This window comes from Bolinopsis microptera, chromosome 13 (genome assembly GCF_026151205.1).
Source record: "Bolinopsis microptera isolate Bmic1 chromosome 13, MBARI_Bmic_1.0, whole genome shotgun sequence".
NCBI classification, from domain to species: Eukaryota; Metazoa; Ctenophora; class Tentaculata; order Lobata; family Bolinopsidae; genus Bolinopsis; species Bolinopsis microptera.
Window position 1 is genome coordinate 9,387,894 of NC_087084.1, and position 22,875 is coordinate 9,410,768.

At 40.3% G+C, this 22,875-nt stretch overlaps 4 protein-coding genes across 4 annotated transcripts in view; all 4 read right to left on the minus strand.

Annotated features, from left to right (window-relative positions):
• The window catches only part of LOC134824986 (solute carrier family 23 member 1-like), a 56,006-nt gene extending 34,838 nt beyond the window's left edge, over positions 1–21,168 (minus strand). Inside the window, exon 1 of the mRNA XM_063837027.1 lies at positions 21,145–21,168. The gene's annotated coding sequence lies outside the window, so the exon portion shown is untranslated. The remainder of the gene's footprint in view (positions 1–21,144) is intronic.
• Positions 132–21,150, minus strand: LOC134824985 (arylsulfatase G-like). The gene is made up of 2 exons (XM_063837026.1): positions 21,142–21,150; positions 132–2,639 (listed from the first exon to the last, which is right to left on the minus strand). Coding segments are annotated over exons 1-2 (1,776 nt in total). The 5' UTR covers positions 21,144–21,150; the 3' UTR covers positions 132–865.
• Positions 11,218–12,266, minus strand: LOC134824993 (adenosine 5'-monophosphoramidase HINT1-like). The gene is made up of 3 exons (XM_063837035.1): positions 12,109–12,266; positions 11,718–11,897; positions 11,218–11,583 (listed from the first exon to the last, which is right to left on the minus strand). The coding sequence occupies exons 1-3, from the start codon at positions 12,230–12,232 to the stop codon at positions 11,426–11,428; spliced, it is 462 nt and encodes a 153-aa protein (XP_063693105.1). The 5' UTR covers positions 12,233–12,266; the 3' UTR covers positions 11,218–11,425.
• LOC134824984 (uncharacterized) lies at positions 18,146–20,290 on the minus strand. The gene has a single exon (XM_063837024.1). It carries the CDS (start codon positions 20,029–20,031, stop codon positions 18,175–18,177), a length of 1,857 nt encoding a protein of 618 aa, XP_063693094.1. The 5' UTR covers positions 20,032–20,290; the 3' UTR covers positions 18,146–18,174.
• Positions 21,169–22,875: the final 1,707 nt, after the last annotated feature.

A 22,875-nucleotide genomic window follows, 5' to 3' on the forward strand; every position in this document is an offset into this window, starting at 1 on the left:
GTTTGTAAGTAAACAGTAAATTTATGAATGTTCAAAATAATTTCAAGATTTTTTCTAATTTTGTTAGTTCTGCTATCATTTTAAAGTGGTAGCTTACAATATAAATACAACCGGTCTGTTTTATTAATGCAATAATATAGCAATATTTTTATGTAATAATTTACTAACGACCTACTTTATAAAACCTTTATAAAAATAATTTCTATCATTGTTAAAATTTAATTAAAATCTATAATTGATCGTCTATGAATAACTAATAGTTCATGCTAAAAATAATACATCATATAAAAATAAAAACCTTTAAATAGTATAAAACATTTATTAATTTTTGAATTAAATGTGATTATAGCAATAAAATCAATAGCTACTGGTAATCATTTTTCACATTTCTGATTTGTCTTCAATGAACTTACAACTGGATTCCTGATTTGTTTTATTAATGCAATATATCGATACGATTATCTTATTTTTATTTAATGATTTACTAACGATCCACTTCAGCTACTTACTTGCATTTTAGAATCTTTGAAATAAAAAATAATTTCTGTAATTGCTAAAATTAAATTAAAAATCTATAATTGATCGTCTATAAATAACTGATAGTTCATGCTAAAAATAATACATCATATGAAACATGAAAACCTTAAAATAGTATAAAACGTTTATTAATTTTTAAATTAGATTTGATTTTAACAATAAAATCAAGATCTACTTGTCTAACTTTGCAAGTTAGAAGACAGCGACTACGGAATAATTTCCGAGCGACTGTGTTATCACTTATCATGTAACATAATAAATCAACATCCTGCAATCCTGCATAGCAGTACCAATCCTGATTTCAAAACTTTATTTGCAATTTTCAAGTTCATTTACTGATAATCTTTCTCCACATTTCTGATTTGTCCTCTATGGGCTCATAACTAGATTTATTGGTAAAAAAGGCAAGATACGATTTATACATCACAAAAACAACCAAACACATGACCCCCAAACAAATAAAGACAAGTCCATAAATAGGAACGACTGCGCTATTAACATCTTCATCAACATCATCAGCATCAATCCAATCATTATTGTCGGATTCCAGTTTATTAAACATAAGGAACCGAAGATCTGCAAGTGAAGCATAAGAACTGCACTCACATCGTGCATTACAGCAAATAACAGCGGACTCGGATTCAGAATAATCAGCTACAGATTTCAATCCTGGATCTTGTGAAAACATAGCATCTCCTTCTCTCTTGTATTGAAGAAGTGAAGCTGCAAAAGTGCTGTCATATGTCATGTTGTGCAATTCTCCCTGATCCCATGTCAGATCAAAAACAAGGGGGTACAGATGCTGGATATCGGCCTTGGTAGGATCGTGGGTGCTGTTACACTCTCTGGCACCAGACGTTCTGAAGTAAACTTTTAACTGGTCTTTCCTGAAAACCATGACTTGATCAGTATCAGATTCTAGAAAACAAAGAATCCGTTGTGTGTTATCATCGGACTTTTCCCTTCTCCAATCCTGGGCCATGGATATGCCATCAAAGGTTCTATCAGCAAGCAAGTTGAAGCCAATGACTTCAGCCAGTGTTGGTACCAAGTCTACTGCACTTGTTAACCTAGTGTTTCTGTAAACTGAGGATATCCCATGAGGCCAGCTGATAACAAATGGAACTCTTGTTGCACCCTCCCAATTTGATCCCAATGTAGGTGCACCATGAGAACTTGATAATCGTTGCCAGTAACCAGCATAGGGACCAACATCACCAGAAAAATCACAGTTTGCATCTCTGGGACCTGTTTTAGATGTGAAGATGGATATGGTGTCGTGATGTATGCCATAGGAACGGAGCAGTTCTTGAGACATAGCCACAGATTCATCAAGTTGGGTTAAAAGATAATCTTTCTTAGGAATATTTTCGTTCACACTGAAAACTGGTAGTTTTATTGTAATTAGGGATATTATCAGTAAAAAAGGCTTCTTTTGTTTGCGGGCTTGGTGGACAAATTTCTTTGCTTTGGCGTAAAACATTACGTCTGACATGTTTCCCATGTTCAAAGGTTGTTCCAAAATCTTATTTCCTTCCATAAGTGGAACACCAATTTTTTCAGATGAACATGTCAAGTTGAAATTGCAATTAGAAGGGACATATAATTCGTTCAAATGCACACAGCCATGGCTTGGATCATATGGTGTGCCATAAAAGAAATCAAACCCTCTGGACAGGGGTAAAAACTGAGGTTGGTGTCCCATATCCCACACACCAATAAATCCTGTAGCATATCCATCACTCTTCAGATAATCAGCAAGAGTTCTTTCATCACTTGGTAAACCACCTACACTGAGAGGAGTGAAATCTTTCCGGACACCATTCCTCTGTCCATGTCTTCCCGTGGGAAGTGCTGCCACGCTAGGGCTAGCAGTATTTCCACCGATATGGTAGTCCAAATAACTTATTCCAGTGGAAGCGAGCTTGTTTATCTTTGGGGTAAGGGTGTTGAAAGGGTTATTTACACCAATGTCTCCCCATCCGACGCCACTGCCAATAGTGATTACAATGTTTGGTTTGACTTTTTGACCAGAACTTATTCCAAGAAGCAAAAGCAGCAGTACTACACGACTCATCAGATCATAATATGTATTTACATTCCTGCTGCAATTACAAATATTAAGAGGAATGATCCTATACACGATTGTAATTTTGACTTTTAAAAAGGCCCCCACCAAGGGTGGACCACTGCAAGGTTCGTGCAAAAAATACAGCACTAAGAATACTGTTCGTGCAAATATACTGAACGGCGATATAAGATTGCTGTTCGCGCAAATATACTGAACGGCGATATAAGATTGCTGTTCGCGCAAATATACTGAACGGTGGTATAAGATTGCTGTTCGCGCAAATATGTACTGTACGGCGATATAAGATTGCTGTTCGCGCAAATATACTGAACGGTGGTATAAGATTGCTGTTCGCGCAAATATGTACTGAACGGCGATATAAGATTGCTGTTCGTGCAAATATACTGAACGGCGACATAAGATTGCTTTTTGCGCAAATATACTGAACGGTGGTATAAGATTGCTGTTCACGCAAATATTACTACATCCATTGCCTCAAATGAACGATCGTACAGAACTGAACTATTTGTATAAGTTGAACTATAAAGCTACAGTATTATAAGAGGTATTTAGTCGAATTAATATAAGAATATAATTTGTGAACTTACAGAATCTCCGAATGTGTGAGATCTTAGCATAGCTAGCAGTAAAGCAGTAATCAGCTGAGGCCATTCCTGTTCAGTACATTATTTTATCACTTTAAATCAGTAATCAAATCAGTACAATACATGACTTAATATATTATGCAGGTTATTGCATTGTAATTTGGTGACAAGTTCAGTAACATAAAGACATAATTAGGGGGGGGGGGCAACGCCCCAAAAGGCCCCAAAAGGCCCCAAAAGGCCCCAAAAGGCCCCAAAAAGCCCCGATTTCTAGGGCCCTTTTTGGATTTTAAATATGTGTAGGACCTTTTGGGGCCCTAGAATTAACTTCAATTTCATCAAGTTTGATATATGCTGAGTGCTTTAATGATATTATCTGACTACTTGCACAGTACGTTTATGTTTATTTGAGTGTATTTACATGGAGATTATGGTCCACAAACACTATCAAACAGAGAAAAGCAATGATCTAACAGGGTAGAACTATCTAATTTAATGTTGTACCATATTGCATATTAGGGGGGGGGGGACTAAAGTTCTGATCTCTACCCGTGCTGTCAGTCTGAACTTCCAAGGAGGATGAGGAGGAGGACTGAGGAGGATGAGGAAGATGAGGATGAGGAGGATGAGGAGGATGAGGAGGAGGACTGACGTGCAGGAGGAAGACTGGGGACTGAGGAGGAGGACTGAGGAGGAGGACTGAGGAAGGGGACTGAGGAGGATATGGAGGACTGAGGAGGATGAGGAGGAGGAGGAGGACTGAGGAGGAGGAGGAGGAGAAAGACTGACGAGGAGGAGGACTGACGAGGAGGAAGACTTAAGAGTAGGAGAAGGAGGAGGAGAACTGAGGAGGAGACTGAGGAGGAGGAGGACTGATGAGGAAGAGGATGAGGATGATGAGGAGAAGGACTGACGAGTAGGAGGAGGACTGGGACTGAGGAAGAGGAGGACTGAGGAGGAGGACTGAAGAGGAGGAGGAGGACTGATGAGGAGGAGGAGGACTGATGAGGAGGAGGAGAAGGAGGACTCCAGAGGAGGACTCAGGAGGAAGAGGAGGAAGAGGAGAAGGCTGACGAGTAGAAGAGGACTGGGGACTGAGGAGCAAGATGACTGAGGAGGAGGACTGAGGACTCAGGAGGAGGATTAATCAGGAGGAGGACTCACGAGGTGGAGGAGGATGAGGAGGAAGACTCACGAAGAGGACTGAAGAGGAGAAAGAGGACTGATGAGGAGGAGGACTCCAGAGGAGGAGGAGGACTAAGGACGAGGAGGAGGAGGACGACGACTTTGAGAAGGACTGAGGATGAGGACTGATGAGGAGGAGAAGGAGGAGGAGGAGGACTTAGGAGTAGGAGAAGGAGGGGAGGACTGAGGAGGAGGAGACTGAGGAGGAGGAGGAGGACTGTTGAGGAGGAGGACTGAGGAGGAGGACTGATTAGGAGGAGAAGGAAGAGGAGAATGAGGAGGAGGATGAGGATGAGGACTGAGGACTGAGGAGGAGGAGGAGCTGAGGAGGAGGATTGGGGGAGGAGGACTCAGGAGGAGGATAAGAAGGACTCAGGAGGAGGATGACTCAGAAGGAGGACTGAGGAGGTGGAAGAGGGTGAGGAGGAGGACTCAGGAGGAGGACTGAAGAGGAGGAGGAGGACTGATGAGGAGGAGGAGGACTGATGAGGAGGAGGAGGAGGAGGACTCCAGAGGAGGACTCAGGAGGAAGAGGAGGAGGAGGAGAAGGCTGACGAGTAGAAGAGGACTGGGGACTGAGGAGCAAGAGGACTGAGGAGGAGGACTGAGGACTGAGGAGGAGGAGGAGGACTGAGGAAGACTGGGGAAGACTGAGAAGGACTGAGGAGGAAGACTAAGGAGGACGAGAAAGAGGACTAGGAGGACGAGGACTAAGGACGAGGACTAGGAGGATGAGGACGAGAACTAAGGACGAGGAGGAGGACTGATGAAGAGGAGGACTAGGGGAGGAGTGAGGAGGACTGAGGAGGAGGAGGAGGAGAAGGAAGACTGGGGGAGGACTGAGGAGGAGGATCAGGAAGAGGACTGATGAGGAGGATAAGGAGGAGGAAGAACACTGATGAGGAGGATGACGAGGAGGACTGAGGATGAGGAAGAGGAGAAGGAAGACTGGGGAGGACTGATGAGGAGGAGGAGGAGGAGGACTCCAAAGGAGGACTCAGGAGGAAGAGGAGGAGGAGGAGGAGGAAGGGGAGGACTAAGGAGGAGGAGGACGAGGACTAAGGACGAGGATCAGGACGAGGACGAGGACGACTATGAGGAGGACTGAGGATGAGGATTGATGAGGAGGAGAAGGACAGTGCTCCCACTTCAGTGGGGCTGAGGGTGTCAGTCGAAGAACCAGCCATATGAACCGCATCCGATCCCCTACCAAGCCTATGGCGAACTTGAGAATGACAGGACCATGTCATTCTCCAGGCAAACCCGTTCAGCAACCAACTGACCCAGCACCACAATGTGAAAAATGTGGTTCGGATTGGACTTACACCAGGCATTTGTTCTCGGTTGGGCTGGGACGAACCAAGACCCCATCTTTAAACCTGCCTATAATATCGCACTAACTATGTGCTCACTTCCAAACTTGAAATCTGGGAATGATTGAATTAAAGTATTAATAAATTATCAGGTCAATACTTCAATAAATTATCTGGGAATAAAGAAGTGATTCTGGGCTGTAATTTTAAGAACGAAAACAATATCATAGGAAGTCTAAAAAACGAAAGTCACATTAAAGATATACGATTTACATTTAGCCTTGATAAGAATGCAATAGTGTAGTACACTCGCAATATCCCTGTACTGCAGTGTAGGTTAAATATCGTATTGTAGGTGCAGTATGAAATTGCTATCTGGCACGTTTGCACAATAATAATAAATTGAAGTTTAAGAACACCACTATTAAGATAAACTTATACTCAGCAGTGTTTAATCTAGTCATCCCAGAAACTATCATGATAAAAGTTAGGACTGCTATCAAATACTTGAAAATATATCGTTCATATGAGTAAAACTTAAAACTAAAGAACTAACACTAAATATAGGCCAAAATCAGTCATTGATATAGTTTTTCAAGTTCATGCTGAGACAGTTTAAATAAGAAAGTTTTTAGAAATGCTTTAAAAGATTCCAGGGATTCAGCTGATGTGATGGTAGTAGGCAGACGGTTGTAGATCTTTGGAGCCACGACTGAAAAGCTTCGCTCGCCAAACTTAGAGTTGAACGATGGAACCATAAGTTTCAATGTGTGACCATGATGAGTGTACCGAAACATGTCTTGAATATACGTTGGAGCGAGCCATAATAATGATTTGTGAGACAACAGTAATATTTTGAACACAATCCTTTTCTTTACATCCAGCCAGTGAAGATTAGTCAGGTCGTCTTCCAGGTGGTCATGCTTATATTTACCAGTAACGGCTTTTGCAGCAGCATTTTGTAGTAACTGAAGCTGATGTAAAAGCTTCTCGCCAATACCAAAATATAAACCGTTACAATAATCTAGACATGATACCACTAGACTGTTGACGATGACTTTAATCTGTTTGAGATTCAAAAGGAAGCGGATTTTCCTGATATTGCGCAAGGTATGAAAGCATTTCTTCTTGAGATTTATAATTTGTTTATCAAAAACTAGTTGATTGTCCATAACCAACCCTAGATTCTTAACGGTGGGGACAAACATAACTAATGTGTTAGGAGCAATTTCAACCCCATGAAGTTCAATCTCATTTAGTACCTTTCTAGGTCCAAAGACTATAAGCTGAGTTTTAGAGTCATTTAATTGCAGATAATATTGAGACATCCAATTCTTTATCCTCAAGAAACAATTTCTCAGTTGGTTTGTTAAGGTTTTCACCTGATCTGAGGGTTTGAAAGATTTCATAATTTGATGATCGTCTGCATAACCAATAATAGAAAACCCAGATTCTTTTACACAGCTGTACAATGATCTAATATAGATGTTGAAAAGTACAGGGCCTAGCACAGAGCCCTGAGGTACTCCAAAACGTAAAATTATGGTTTCAGAGACTGATTTACCAAGTCTGATACGCTGACAACGTCCTGTTAGGAAGCTGGTGAACCAACTCAGAGCTGACCCCCTTATTCCTATTTCTTGCCTCAAGATCTTCAGAAGTAAATTATGATCCACAGTATCAAAGGCTGCACTGAGGTCCAACAGCATAACAACAGTAGCTGTTTTTTCATCTGCAGCAATAAGGACATCATTAACGATTTTTATCAAGAGAGTTTCTGTGCTGTGGTGTTTCTTGTAGGCAAATTGTTCCTGACAATTCAGATTATTTCGACTAAGGTGCTCGTTAAGTCTTCTCAAAACTACTCTCTCAATTAATTTTCCCAGGAATGTAAGGTTGGAGACAGGTCTGTAGTTTTTCAGTATATTCGGATCCTGAGACTCATCTTTCACTAGGGGAATAACGTCAGCCAGTTTAACACCATCCATACTGCCGGTGGACAGCGATTGGTTAACAAGATCAACCCAAACATGCAATAGGGAAGTGATATTATCCTTAACAAGATCTTGTGGTAAACAGTCATTAGGTGAACAATTGATTCCACTTTCCTTGATTATATCTTCAAGTTCTGAGATGCAGGTTGGTTCAAATTCGAAGAGGGGTGTTACAGTAGTATCACTGCAATCTGGTATAGAGGTAGCAGGTATGTTATCACGAATCTTTTCAACCTTTTCAGAGAAGAACTTGTTGAAGTCAGATGCAAGTAGTTCAATATTATCAGTGTAGTCAGGTAGAATTCTACTTTGTTTACGATCCATTACCTTATTGACAACTTGATAGAGAGTTCGAGTTTTATTCTCTGACTTATTGATAACAGTTTCCAAGAAATCTTTCTTTTTAGTCAAAGCTAGTGTAGTAGCCTCATGACAGAGTTCTTTGTAGTGCAGAAAGTGTCCCTCAGATCTATTTTTCTTTTTCTCGGCTCGACGACGAAGTTTTCTCAGATCTCTATATTCCTTATCAAACCATGGAGCTTTATCCACTACTGACACTCTTTTGCTAATTAATGGAGCATAAACATCAAGAAGGTTCACTATAGAGGCATCAAGACTCACTACAGAAGTCTCAAATGATTCTGAAACATCAAACTGATCAAGAACATCATTAAGGTCACGTGAAAAGGTATCCTTGTCTACAGCTTTAATATCTCTGAATTCAATTGATTTGAAATATTTCTTTCCTAAAGTGTTGCTTATGTTACAGATTATAGGAAAGTGATCTGAGCCTAGTGTATCGCTATTGTCAATAAACACATTATTGCAATGAAGATGGTTGTTCAGCGAGAAAGTAAATAACTGATCTAGACATGCACCACCAATGTGTGTTGGACGATCATACAGAGCATGGAGACCATATGATCTGAGTATCTTTAGAGTATCAGATGCAACCCTGTTGTTACCATCATTAAGTGTATGTTGAGATCTCCGGCCAGGACAATATTATCACAGCGAGTAGAAATATCAGAGAGAAGAAGGTCAAGTTCCTGTGTAAAAGCAGAGGTTAAAGGGCCAGTCCTGTACATTACAACAAAAAGAATCTTATTAGAGCTGGTCTTAACTTTTCCCATTGTGAGTTCGAAATGTTTGAATACTATCCTACTCTTTTCCATAGAGCACGTTAAATATGACCGAAATATGAGTGCAGTGCCACCACCCCTCTCGTTAAGCCTATAATTATGGTGGAGTGAGTAACCTCGTTCCTTAATAATAGCAGTGGTTACGGATGAGTTGCTAGTCAGCCACGTCTCACAAACAGCAGCAATATCAATATTTTTGTCCTCCAAAAGGCTCACAAAAAGATCAGCTTTGTTGTTGATTGATCTAGGATTAAAGAGAAGGAGGTTGAAATCTGACGATTCATTGGATCTGATCATTTGCTTTGATAAAAAGGAATTGTCTTCTTTATTCTTTTCTGATGTTCCACAAATACAGAACATCTGGGGTCTCCAGTGTGATGATTAGTATCATTGTTTTTTGCTCTGACACAGTGACAACACTTGAAAACATGATCATCAGTCTTTTTTAAGCAATCTCGTGATTCATGATTTTCAGAGCAAAACCCACAAACTGGATCAGCTTTATTTTTACATTCTTTGCTGTAATGACCATACTCCTGGCAATTGAAACATCTAAGAACAAAGATACTGTCATAGACTTTACACATAGACTGGTATCCAATAAACACCTTGTTCCCTTGCTGAGCAATTATGGATCTAATAACATTGCTGACTTTTACAATAGCCTTAAAGATGTCTTTATTGTTTTTGAGAGGTTTAACAGCCAAGATTTCGATAATTTTATCATCATTAGAAGTAGAAGAACTATCGAGAAGCTTTGATATCCCAGGATTTTGTTTTTCAAGCATAGATTTTAGTTCCTCCACGGTGTATTCTCTTGATAATCCTACAATGTGGACAGTTGGTACTCTTGTTGATACTTTTACAACAGAATGCTGCTCATCTTTGAGTTGTTTAGTCAGAACATCAACATCGTGTTGAGAATTGAGAACAATTCCAGTAGTATCAGATTTCTGCAAGTGGAAGGTACTACTTACTGAGAGGCCGTTCTCAATACAAATCTTTTCTAGTTTTTTTGAACTGATGAGTTTACCTTGACTGTCCTTTTGTACTGAAACCACTTTTTTCATGTTTTCTGTTCTCTGCTTATCATTCCAAGGATTATATTCGTTGTTAGACTCAGAGATTGATGAAGTTTGATGTGTAGCTGCACTCTTGTTTTGGGATATCATGGTTTTTAGCTCTTTTAACTCCAACAATAAAGAATTGTTGACTGCATCAATTTTGTGGTCCAAAAGAGTAAATTTATCTGATTTATTAGCAGCTTTTTTCTTTCCTTTGTTAACTTTACAAAAATCACACACAAATGTAAAGTTACCATGCCTTCTAGCAAACACACCATCTTTGTTGGAAGCCTTAATAAAGCTGTTAAAGAATGAAGATGGGCAGATTATGTCTTTACCATCTTTTTCAGTACCATCTTCCTTCACACAAACAGCATGAAATAATCTATCGCATTCCCAGCAAGGTAACGCTTTATCTCCTGCTTTACTATCCAAACACGATGAACACTGACCATTAGAAATGATAGCATAGTTCAACAGATCTGAAGAAACACTTTCCTGAGGTCGGGTAGTAACAATTTCCTGAGAGGTCTGTGAAGTTTCTGATACAGTCTCTAATTGGACGTCTGACGTTGGTCCCAACAAATGATTTTCACCACCTTTCATATCAGCGGGCTTTTCCAGTGTGTATAAATTGTACTTGTATAGTACTTGTATAGTACCGTTAAAGGCACAGCACCAACAATGTGCAGTAGCAGGGGCAACTGGCAGTTAAAAATTGCCGATATAACAGAGATAAGGGAGCTCTGTTTTCAACACGTAACAAAACTGCAAATAATAAAACAAAAAAACCTTATTTATTTATTTATAATATACTGAAAAGCAGTAATAATATACATATATTATATGCTTTTATTACTGCTTTTCAGTATTTTTGCCCACAAACCACAAACAGCTATCATAAGTTTATAACCCCATTCAGTACATATTTGCGCGAACAGCAATCTTATACCACCGTTCAGTATATTTGCGCGAACAGCAATCTTATATCGCCGTTCAGTATATTTGCGCGAACAGCAATCTTATACCACCGTTCAGTATATTTGCGCGAACAGCAATCTTATATCGCTGTTCAGTATATTTGCGCGAACAGCAACCTTATATCCCCGTTCAGCATATTTGCACAACATAGCACTTAATTCCCCCGTTCAGTATTTGTTGCACGAAATTGCAGTGGTCCACCCTTGGGGGGGGCTTTAAAAATGCCTGAATCCTGAACATTCTAATACTGGGTTCAGATAAAATTGCTAAAGTTTCTGATATCAGTTTTTCATACATTCAGACGATAAATAAAACAATATTATGTCTATGTCTCAAGGTAATGAACTTGATAATGATAATATAAGACAATAAATTAAGCAAAAAAAGATCTAGAAACATTTTTTCCTTAAAAGAAAATTATCCGAAGATATAGATGAAACATTTATTAAAATATAGATCTACTTGAAATCCCTATGAATGCAAAGTGCAAACTTAATGCATACAGTTAAAAGAATCAACCAGTATTTTCATTATTAACCAGGAGGCCATGACAACTGTCGTCCTCCCAGAACATGAACATGTACATGATACACGGACTGAGCACCATGTACCCCATTATTGATAACAACACGATATCCCTCTTCCAACTTTTCTTGATCAGCACATTTTCTTGCAACATTCAAAAGATGTCCTGAAAAATATTTAGTCAATAATACAATCACAAAGTGATTTCTATAGATAAGAAATAAATCTTGGCAAACACTTAACTTATACAATATACAGTTGAACTCCTATTTAACAAAATTATTTTTATTTTCATCTAACCCAATAAAGGAGCATCAGCATCTTCAGCTTTGCTTAACATTGTTATAGGTTTCTTTGGGATCACAAGGAAGTGAACAGGTGCTTGTGGATTAACATCACGAAATGCTAAACAGCTATCATCTTCAAAGAGTATATCAGAAGGAATTTCCTTCCGAATTATCTTTCCAAATATTGTATCACCTAAATAAAAAGGCTTTAGTATGCTAAAAGTCACAATGTATTGGTTGCTCTTCAAAAGCATGCTACAACGGACTAGATATTGTGTGGGTGATAATTAAGGTATCAAACCAGGTTTATCCAGTTAACATCGAATGACAATCAACTACCTTTTCCATCTTGTATAGTTGAAATATTTATAAATTACCTAAATAAAATATTGAAATTTTCTAACCTCCTGGCTTGGCATCCTTTGCTTTTGAAACCTCGTCAGACATAGCTCTAAGAGAAGAAAGGTAAATCTTTGAGGCTTTACTATATTTCCCAACAACACGAACAGACCTTAATGCAACATTCATCTAGCAGATGAAGAATGCTAAACCTAGAGGAATTAAGTAGGTACAACTGTTGTAAGATTTGCATAATACAATATACATGTACAATTACATGTTAAGGTACCATGTTTAGTTGTTGCTCAAAGAGAAGCTCATAGGCATGTGTCACAACATGAGCTCGTTTGGAACTATTGTGCCAAAAGATATTTTAACAAATCATATTAATACTATACATCAGAATATAAAAAGAGATTTTTGAAGAGGAGCTTTTTAAAAGTAAAAGTCGTCCCTTTGACCGAAATATTGCGGTTTTGACTGAAATTTTGAACAGTGACCAATCAGTGAGGTCGGTAAGAGTGATGCAAGTCGCCATCAAATGACTGGAAGCAGTATATCCCGATAACTTTGATGCAATGAAAATTTTGAATATGTCCTACCAGTAGGTCATATTCGAATTTCAGCTTTCTGCAACCTACATTTCACTGTTTTGAATGAATTTTTCTTGAATGATCATCTTACTTGTCATACGTTGTATGACCCGCCGCGCACGAGTGCGTGGCTCCCCCTGTATCGTAGAAACTATAGTAAAACAACGATGGGGGGTCACGACGTGATACACATATTGAGGGTCATTCGCGTTTGCATATTATTACGTTATCACTTTTTGATCAATTTTTAACCGCTCTTCGAAATAATGGTGTAATCAGTTTTACATGCATGATTATTGATAAAGTAAAGTAAAGTAAAGTATAAATTATGACATAACATCATCACACATGTCTATAAAGTATCAAAACCAAAGTATGGAAAAATATAAATATCTTACCACCGAAATCAATAAATTATTAACTACAACTTTATATAAAAAATTTCAAAAAGCATACACAAAAGATAACCCTATTCATACTTCCCAGCGGAATTAAGATTTACAAATCGCTTTTTTGCCACAAAAGGGTGGAAATAAAGATAAACATTATGCATCTCTTTATTACTAACATTTTTTTCTATATCCTGTCATCACTCCTGGAGTAATGGATATTATATGTTTATTTCAATAAATATAATAATCAATAAATTAGAATAGAAACTTGTCTTCTTTTCAGCTCACTCTTCTGAAACCTCTTCCTCTACATTCTCAGCCTCATCCTCAACTTCATTATCTTCATCATCAACATCATCACCCCTGTCTTCATCGTTGGTGGTGTGTGCAAGATTTAGGTCCAGTTCGTCAACAGGTATTGCTTTCTCATAATACCGTCCTCTGTGTCCTCTCACTGCAATCAATACTGTCTTAAGTAGCTCAAACCTCAAACGACGTCTTAGATTCGCCATGATGAGGCTTTTGTCCTGGCTGGTCTTGGCTGCCAGAAGTGTTGCTACTCGTTTAAGGAACATGGTAGCCTGTGGGCCCATACCTCCGGTGGTCGAGAATACAAGGCCATTGCAGGTTCCTTTTTCAATTTGTACACAGCGGTCTCCATATTTCCTTTCTTTCTCTCTCTCATGCTTGCTGTACATCTTTGCTGGGGTGTTGTGATTAGCGTTGGATTTGGCTCCGGGGTGTAAAACCCTGATATCAAAAAATGCCATCTCCATTGGTGACCACAAACCTCTAGCTGCTATGTCGAGCCTTGCCCCATCATCCAGGATGGTACCAGGGCGAAGGCTTTCTCCAGTGCATGGCTGGAGTGTGGGCTCTACAACAACCTCGTTACAGATAGTAAGTTAGTTTATTACTAACATAGCTAGGTCCTTCAATTCTCCCTAATACTTCGTTCGGAACATTCCAAAAATGTGAATCATTAGAAATATCCTTAGAAATCATATTTTTCTTAAACCCTCCTAATTTAATCTTAAAACTTAAAACAGTCACCAAGTTCTTAACATCTGGAGGGAGTTTGTTCCAGTAAGGAATAACTCGATCTGGAAGAAATGAACTTTGGAGATTCGTAATCTTTGCCATACTTTTACAACATCTGTTGGATGATACAAGATTAAGACCAAATTTGCTCACTTTGAACAAATCTGAGCCGTAATCGGTCAAACCATTAATAACCTTAAAAGCTTCAATAAGGTCCCCACGTATTCGCCGCTCTGCCAGCGTTGTCAAATTGAGAATTTATAGTCTACGACTGTAAGGAAGATTACCCCCTCATCAATAAGACGGGTAAACCACCTCTGGACGCTCTCCAGCTCCAAAACAATCCTTCAACTTCCATGAGCCGCAACTGGATTTCACAATTGATCATTTTGGCATATGTTGTAGGATACAAGGATACAAGGATACAAGGATACAAAAGTGATAATTATTTTATTGAATTCACAATAGTTATAATTCTGAAATAATTTAAGGTTACACAATTCTAGTTATTTACAAATGTGTAGGGATAAAATAGAAATGTTTCATAATACTATTTTTGAGGTCCTATAGCATTATGCATTGGCCAGTATTTGAGTGGAAATCTGGGCTCTTATAGTAGGCTGTAAAATTTTCGTTCACAGAGAGAATTGAATGGATTGCTCTTGCTGTGGCAGTAAATTTTGTAGGGTCTAGTGTTTTATCGGATAGCAAATCGGCTAGGTCAGCAATATTTTTGGGATGGAAGTTAAATTTTTCTCTAACTGAGGAGTAGAGTAAACAGTCAGTTAGAACATGAATTTCGTCCTCAATAGGCTTAAGCCCCTTGCTGAAAAAGCAAAAAGTGCACCATCGATGTTCTCTTGGTACTAGGGGGGTTTCGTAACGGCCCCTCTCAATGTAAAGATTGTGGCAGCTAATACGAAACCTTGTTAAGCTTTTCCGAGCATCGGGGATCTTAACCACTCCTAAGTATGTTTCTGGTTCAAAATCATGTTTAATTTGATTTTAGAATTCTAATTTAGGTGAGGATGCCTTGGCAGATTTCCAGGTATCCACAAATTCTTCCCTCATGTTGTGACTGATTTGGGTAGAGAGCTTGGATTTTGAAGAGGATGAGTGGGGGAAGTTATATTTGGTGAGAAGATTAGAGATGTTGGTGTACCAAGGAAGGCCCAGCATAATCTGCTCGTGAAATGCAGCGGAGAGAAGTTCATTTTCAGTGCTTTCAAGACGACTATAGAAATCTATTGCAAGTTTGCAGGCTTCAAAGAAGAGGGGGTGGCGCCCACTTTCACCCCAGCAGCCTATATTTGATGCTTTTGAATGGACAGACAAGGACCAGTTGATAAACTTAAGGTGGAATCTTTCATAGTGGTCTTGTGAGATGTACCTGAGAGTATGCTGGGGGTTGGCTTTGCTATCTGTTTTGGAGAGGTATCTCATGGTTTTTGAGTGAGGACATAAGATTTGGCAGCCATAGAGCAGTATCGGTTTTATTAGAGAGTCAAATAGAATGTTTAGGGAACGGTGAGAGAGGGCATCTTTGACGATATTGCCTTTGAGGCCATAGAGAGCACGGAGAGCCTTGGCCCTCAGTTCAGTATTTGCTGCTGTAAAAGATCCATTTCTGTGGAATATAATGCCAAGATAGCAGTATTTTTCGGTGTGTTGGATGGGCTGGCCTCCCAAAATGAATGTTTCATAGGATTGTTTTCTTTTAGGAGGGCAGAATATGAGAATCTTGGTTTTTTTAATGTTTACTTCAAGGCCCATAGAGTTACAGAAGTCGAATAGGATGTTTATATTGTCTTGCAAGGCCTTGGGACTTAGGGCAAGTAGGACAAGATCGTCAGCCCAGAGCAGATGTGATATTAGGACGTCAGCTAGAATAGGATAATCACCAACAGATTTCAGGAGAGATGACAAGTCGTTGATATAGATTTTAAAAAGGTCCGGTGATAGGGGGTGTCCCTGCTCTGTTCCTTTTCCAATGTCAATATTAGGGGACAAGAGTTTGGAGATTTTTATATGAGCTATTGAGTTTCTATACATATCACTTAGGCAATTGAAGAAGTTTCCAGTTATTCCAAGGCATGTGATTTTGTGCAGAAGGAGGTCCCTACATACAGTGTCAAAGGCCTTTCTTAGATCAACAAAGCATGCATAGAGGCGAGCTTTCTTAACCTTGGTATATTTGTCAATGACTGTCTTAAGGGTAAAAACGTGGTCATTTGTTTGAGCACCCTTCGAGAACCCTAGTTGTTCTTTTGGGTCAGGGCAGTAGAGCTTTTTGAAGTGCAGGAGACGCTCAAGTAAGATGCTAGAAAATAGTTTACCCATACAGCTACCAACAGCTATTGCTCTGTAGTTGTCCGGGCTGAAAGGGTTGCCAGACTTGTAAATAGGAGTAATGATGCTGGTGTGCCATGGATAGTAACCAGAGACCAGTGAGTGGTTGAAGTTTTTGAGGATGGCTTTGAGACAAAGCGGAGTTACGCTCTGAAGCATCTCGTTGGATATCAAGTCGTTTGAGCAACTTTTACCTTTTTTGAGATTTTTGATGGCAGAGGTCACTTCAGATTCTGACATGAGCTTATTTAGGATATCCAGATCTGGTGGTTCAGGGTAATGTTTGTGATTGTGGTGAGTGAGATCTGGCTCCTGGTCTGGTTTTTTATAAAGGGATGCAAAGAAGTCATGGAAGCTAGCTAAATCAAATTTGTCAAGTAAGGGGCTAGTGTCATGTTCTTGTTTAAGCCGTTTAAATTTTTTCCAGTCGAGTATGTGACCTTCTTCTATAGCTTCATTTAACTTCTTAAGGAAAGCTACTTTCTTACTGTTTACAAAATTGCTATGCTTGTTGCGTTGCTTAAAGTATTCTCGTCTGAGGATACTGTTACAGTGCTTACTACCAAGCCGGTTTGCTAGCCTATTTAGGTTTCGCCGCGAGGAGTTGACTTGTGGGTCGAACCATTTCTTACGGGCAGAATTTTTGGGAGGCTTTTTCACTTTTAAGGCTATATCAGCAGCACTGTGGAGACATTTTATGACTGCATCGTTCAGTTCGTGATTGCCCTCCAGAGTACTGCTAAATTCATTTGTCACAATGCTTTCCAGATTGTTGATAATTTCGGGCGAGGTAAGGGCTTTTTTAAATAGTGAATGGGAGGTGTTGCTATCCCACTTATAGCCACAAGGAAAGTTAGAAAAGTCTGGGAGCTGGAAGTTTGCGACAAATGGTTCAAATGTAGTGAGTTTCAAGACTAATGGACAATGATCAGAGTATGATGTAAACTCTTTTACTTGGAGAGAGTTTACATGATCTCTTGCCCAGGAGGTGATTACAAAATAGTCAACCACACTGCTTCCATTGTATTTGTGACAGGTCATTTTTCCAGTGGTGTCCCCAAGGGTACGACCATTAAGAATTTTGAGTTGGTTATTGATAACCATGTCAAGAAAGTGTTGGCAGTGGGGTTCAGATATTGTAAGGTCAGAATTATTTCTTGGTTCTTCTATGTCGTGCTCGAGTCCAATGTCGTTATAGATGTCATGGATGGCAGGTGCATTACAGGAAAGGATATAGTCTGGGAGTTTTCCAGTTCTTGCATTTGCATCGCCACACATAATAACTTCTCCCTTTTGACGTAGTCTGATACAGATAGAGTCAAGAGCAGAGAAGGTATTAGCAGTATAATCTGGATTCTTCTTGACATAGGACGAGTATGCAGGGCTAATATAATAACATACCAAAAATAGGTCAAAATCAAGTTTTAAAAAGTTCTTGTCCAGTTTAGCAACAATAATGTCATCAGATTCATTACAAAGCACACTAGAGACACCTTTTCTTAGGCCATTTTCAGCAAGAATGCAGACCCCTCCTGAGCGTGAATTTTTGCGGTTGCTATTAAAAGAGAGGTATCCTTCAATCTTAACTTGCTTCTTTGTTTCTTGGAGACAAAGAATGTTAGCTTGTTTGAGGATTGACAAAAATTCGCTATTTTCAAATTTGTTAGACCCGTCTCCTGTGCTGTCCTGGATGTTCCAGGACATCACAGCTACTTGATCTCGTGATACTTGTTTTTTCTTGAATTTTAGGGTTAATCTAACGCTCTGTAGGGGGCTGCTTTCTAGGGGATCTCATACCAAAGGCACGGTATAGGCCAAGTTTAATATTCAAACAAAGTTTTTTCAAACCATACTCTGAGACATGGAGTTGGTCCTCCTTCAACGGGTTAGGAGAGTCTTGGGATGACTCAGCAGCAGAGATGGCACGGGAAAAGTTTCCAGTATTGTTTACAGTATATAGGCGGCGGTAAAAGTCACTTAACCCTCTTTTAGCTGAGACAAATTGTGTTATTTCTGAGACAAATTGGTTGGTAAGTTCACTGATTAATCCAGGGGTTGGGGTGGGTAGGGAGATGACAACCTTTGCACTGGAGCTCGAGAGGAGTTTATCGATGACTGATTTTGCATCCTCAATCGCTTTATTAACAGAGCAGGTTCTGTATCTGTAGTCATTGACTCCAAGCTGGAGAATGTAACAGTCGACCTCTGGCTGTTTAATGACATCTCTCATACAGTGGTCTTTTATCATGTCAGTATAAGAGCCTACTTTCATTTTTTCCACCTTGAACCCAGAGGAAAATGACTCAGGTAGAAAGTTGTTCATCTGGGAGTCATGTAGGAGTAGAACCTTTTTTGGTTTTCGCGTTTGTCTACTAGGGCTGTGGGTTGGGTGGTTCTGGTTTTGAGGATGAGGCGATGGCTTTTTTCTTGATGGGTTGGTGCGGTCATTAAGCTGGAGAGACTGTAGGCAGGCCTTAGAGTCATCTACTTTGTTCTTAATTGCAGTGACATCTGCTTCGAAGGCTTTAAGGGAGGTGGCAGTTTCATGTTGTTTTTCGTTTATGCTGCTCATTATATCCTCTAACTTTTCAAGTCTCTTGTCCATAGTGTTGAGTTCATTAGACAGGTTAGGGGGGCTGGCACTAACTTTTTGATTGGAATTACTGTCAGAACATAAGACAAGTGTTTGGAGGGTGCTATGTTGTAGACTTATTTTGGATTGTAGATCAATAACAGAGTTTTCCAAAGTTTGGAGGGAATGGGTAACGCATTCGGGCTCAGCTGAGACTACTGGAGGCTCAGCAAGAAGCGTGCTCAGGCGTTTGTGACATGCTTTCGCAACTTTCTTCAGTCTTTTCTTACAATCCAGAGGGGTTCCAGAGTTTGTGCTGCCATGGCGAGAAAGTTCGCTTTTCACGGTTTTGTCTTTCATTAGATCAATGGCTTCAAGCATGGCATCTATGCTGAGAGGCAATGTATCACTATCAGAGACTGATGCTTTGCTGCTGGTTATGGAAGGAGAACTACTGGCCACTGGAGACCCGACTGAGCTGGTGTCAACTTGTGAGAAGCTAGACAGAGACAAGGAGGATCTACGTCTGTTGTGCAGAGGTAGCGATGGTGAGCCTGAGACTCCAGGGGTCTTGGGGGCAAGTATAGGAGTGATAGAAATATCTTTCAGGGGTGTAGATAAGGCACTTCGGTTTCTTAGGAAAGTGGAGCTGCAGGTCCTGTAGGTCACAGAGGTACGTGAATTAGTGATCACATTATCTTTGGGTATTTGATGCGTATACTTCTTTTGGAAATCAGTACCATGCATTACAAGAACTGAACCCTGGTCGAGTTTGACTGTGATGGCATTTCCAGGGTTCTTAGCCTCTCTGATGAGCATGCAGCGCTGTTGGCCAAGTGACAGAGTAACGACAGGTTTTGAGAGGTCGACCTCTGGCTCGTTGTCACTGTGCTCACCACAGGAATCACGTCCAGTTCTATACTGGTTGATCAAAAAGCAGTCAGAGGAGCAATCAATGTTGTTGGGTGTGAAGAGGTTTTCGGCCATGTTCTGATATGCTGCAATAAGGCGAGGACATTGGGAGACAGAATTAGCTTTCATTACGATTCCTGAGAACGCATAGTCTACGGGTCCAAACCATGACGAGAGTCTTGGAAGTGCAAGTGGCGCCTGAGACTGCCTGTGGATTGTGTTGTACTGTTTAAGGGTGCCAGTATTTTCGATTTCAGAGGAAAATTGGTCACACAGTTGGCTTGCAAACACATCCTGAAAGAGACTGATTCTACAACCAGAGTCAGGATTGCTAAGCACATAGCATCCGGGCGTCGTGATGGTGATAGGTTTCGTAAAGTCAATAACATTTCCATCCAGGGGGAAAAGAAGTTGTTTCTCGATCTCGTTGATCGAGAATTATCTTCAGTAAGAGTTCTGTCTTGCATGAAGAATAGATGGTAGGGAGCACATAATGAGATGGGGGCCAGGGCACCATCAAACCAACCAACAGCCTGAAAATAAGATAATGAGAGTAACACAGTTTTGACAGGGGTGAGTGATATCAGGTAGAGAGGTAAAGTTAAACAAAATTATTTTCAAAATAAGATAAAAAAGGAACACAAGGTCTAATTACATGAGAGTTTGTGATGTGATTTGGAGAGATGTTGGTGCTTGGTGGAATAGGGGAGGGAGGGGAAGGGAGCGGGGTGGACTGCTATGGCCCAATGTAGAGATATAGAGGTTATTTAGTAAGTCAATAGCAGGTTGGGTGTGGGATTTGAGTACAATTTATAGAGGAAGGGGAGGCGGGGGTAAGGAAAAGTTTGTATAGAAAAGATACAGTATTATATATAGATATAGAATATATTGATATATAGGATAGAATATATATACATGTACACGGTATAATACCACAACACTACTATATAAAATACCTCTATTCAAGTATGTCCATGCAGTCCAGAGTACCCGCAACAGGTAAAAGGAGGGAGGGGTAGGGCTAGGCTAGGGTAGGGTAGGGTAGTGAAGGAGAGAGTGTTTGTGTCATTGTGATGGAGATGCAGTGCAGATGTGACATGAATCTAAAGAACTCATCTTATTTTCAAGGCTGATAGCCAGTCTTCTGATGCCACTGGCCCCCAGAGCTCACATGCACCCCGTTACCAAGTCGTTTACAGCTGCATATCTTGTTGCGGGTACTCTAGACTTCCATGGTACATCCTCAAATTATTTGTTATATAGTAGTGTTGAAAGTATTAAAACTGTTGTATGACCCGCCGCGCACGAGTGCGTGGCTCCCGTATATCGCGATCGTATAAACTTTACAGGCTATGGGTTGAAACGCGACGACCGTGGGGGTCACGACGTGATACAATGATCATTTGTCATTGTGTTAAAATTACACTAGCATAATTGTTTAAAAAGCCCCTCCTCGCTCTTCCTTTTGATCTAATTACCAGAGCCCTCTCGCTTGCAGTTGACGGATGTTACTCGTCTAAATTTCTTCGAAGTAGCGCGCGCCGCTTTCTTCTCGAAATGTTAACCGACGGCAAGTGCTACGAAGTAGCGCGCGCCGGGCCGGATTGTATCACGTTGCGACCCCCACGTCGCAAGAAGTGCGCGGCTCCCCCTGTATCGTCAGGACGATAAAGGGGTGCCATCTTCACTGACGTGACCTTGTAAAATGTTGTATCACGTCATGACCCCCATACCATCGTCGTTTCATATATTTGATACCTTAGGCTTATCAGACTTAACTTGAACGATGGAGTGTGGAGGCAATTGCGTTAATTTCATTGTAAGTTTATAACCTACCAGGAAGCGCGCCGAGTTGGACTCGCGTCGACGGTCCTGGAATATTTGATATTAATATTTGGAACAAATATTTTACGAGTATTACCCGTTATATTAATAATTTTAATGTCGGCCGGTCCACTTAAATAAAGTTTTATGTTTTATAACAAGGTAGCTAAATTAAACACATGCCTTCGAGCGTTCATTTAAATTATTTATGTCCGAATTTTAAACGTTCAAAATTATGTCCCGTCAAAATACTGGGCGGTGCTCAGCCTGTTATTCTGCGGCAGCTTCAATCTGTTTAAATATTAAATTGTCGTACGTTGTATGACCCGCCGCGCACGAGTGCGCGGCTCCCCCTGTATCGTCGAAACGGGGGGGGGGGGCAATGGCATAAAATGGCATAAAATGGCGACTTTTTCTATGGAGAAAATGGAAAAACCCCATGAGTAATTCTCCATTTTCTCTATTTCATGCCATGAATTTTGTCTTCGAAATTTCATCTTTAACACCATTTATTGTAGCGCGATGCACTACTGGGTCGCGCGCGCATCAAATAATGCTTCTCGCAACCACAGATCGGCGAGATGCGAAGGATTGACATCGTGAATCAACACCATTTAACACCTAAATTGGACATCCTAACATGTTTATTTACGCTTACTAGGGACGTAACAAGCTTATGAAAGCTCATAGTAGGCTACTAGATGCTTATACTAGGTTAGTAGAGGCACACTTCAGGCAAACTCATAATTACTCAAGCCTAGTGTAAAGTTATTTCTACAGGCTACAGCAGGAGTGAGTAATAGGGGAGAGTAATAGGCACTGAGAAGTGAGACCTACATCCTCGGCAGTCGAAACAAGCTCGCACTGCAAAGGGGAGGCCTGCCTTCCGAGATCGCATTACCAAGTAGGGGGAAGCCTCGAGTCCAAATTTGTTTATCGAGGGGTAGGTGCAGACTTCGATAAACCGAAAAACCAAAATAAATATTTTCGGCTTATAATGAAGAGGTAGCATGAAACGTGGAGAAAAGTGGTTTTTAGAAAAAACTTTGAAAAATTTTGACTTAGAAAATTTTCGGCCCGAGTCATTCTCGATACGTACCTCTCGTATCGAGAGCTCCCGATTCCGAGCCCGTGTTGCAAAGGGGAGGC

Excerpts from the sequence above, each read along its gene's own strand:
- LOC134824984 (XM_063837024.1), bottom strand. The coding sequence starts at position 20,031 with ATGAAAGCTAATTCTGTCTCCCAATGTCCTCGCCTTATTGCAGCATAT.
- LOC134824993 (XM_063837035.1), bottom strand. The coding sequence starts at position 12,232 with ATGAATGTTGCATTAAGGTCTGTTCGTGTTGTTGGGAAATATAGTAAA. Across the intron at positions 11,898-12,108 it reads AAAGGATGCCAAGCCAGGAG|GTGATACAATATTTGGAAAG; the intron begins GTTAGAAAATTT and ends CTTTTTATTTAG. Across the intron at positions 11,584-11,717 it reads TGCTGATGCTCCTTTATTGG|GACATCTTTTGAATGTTGCA; the intron begins GTTAGATGAAAA and ends AATATTTTTCAG.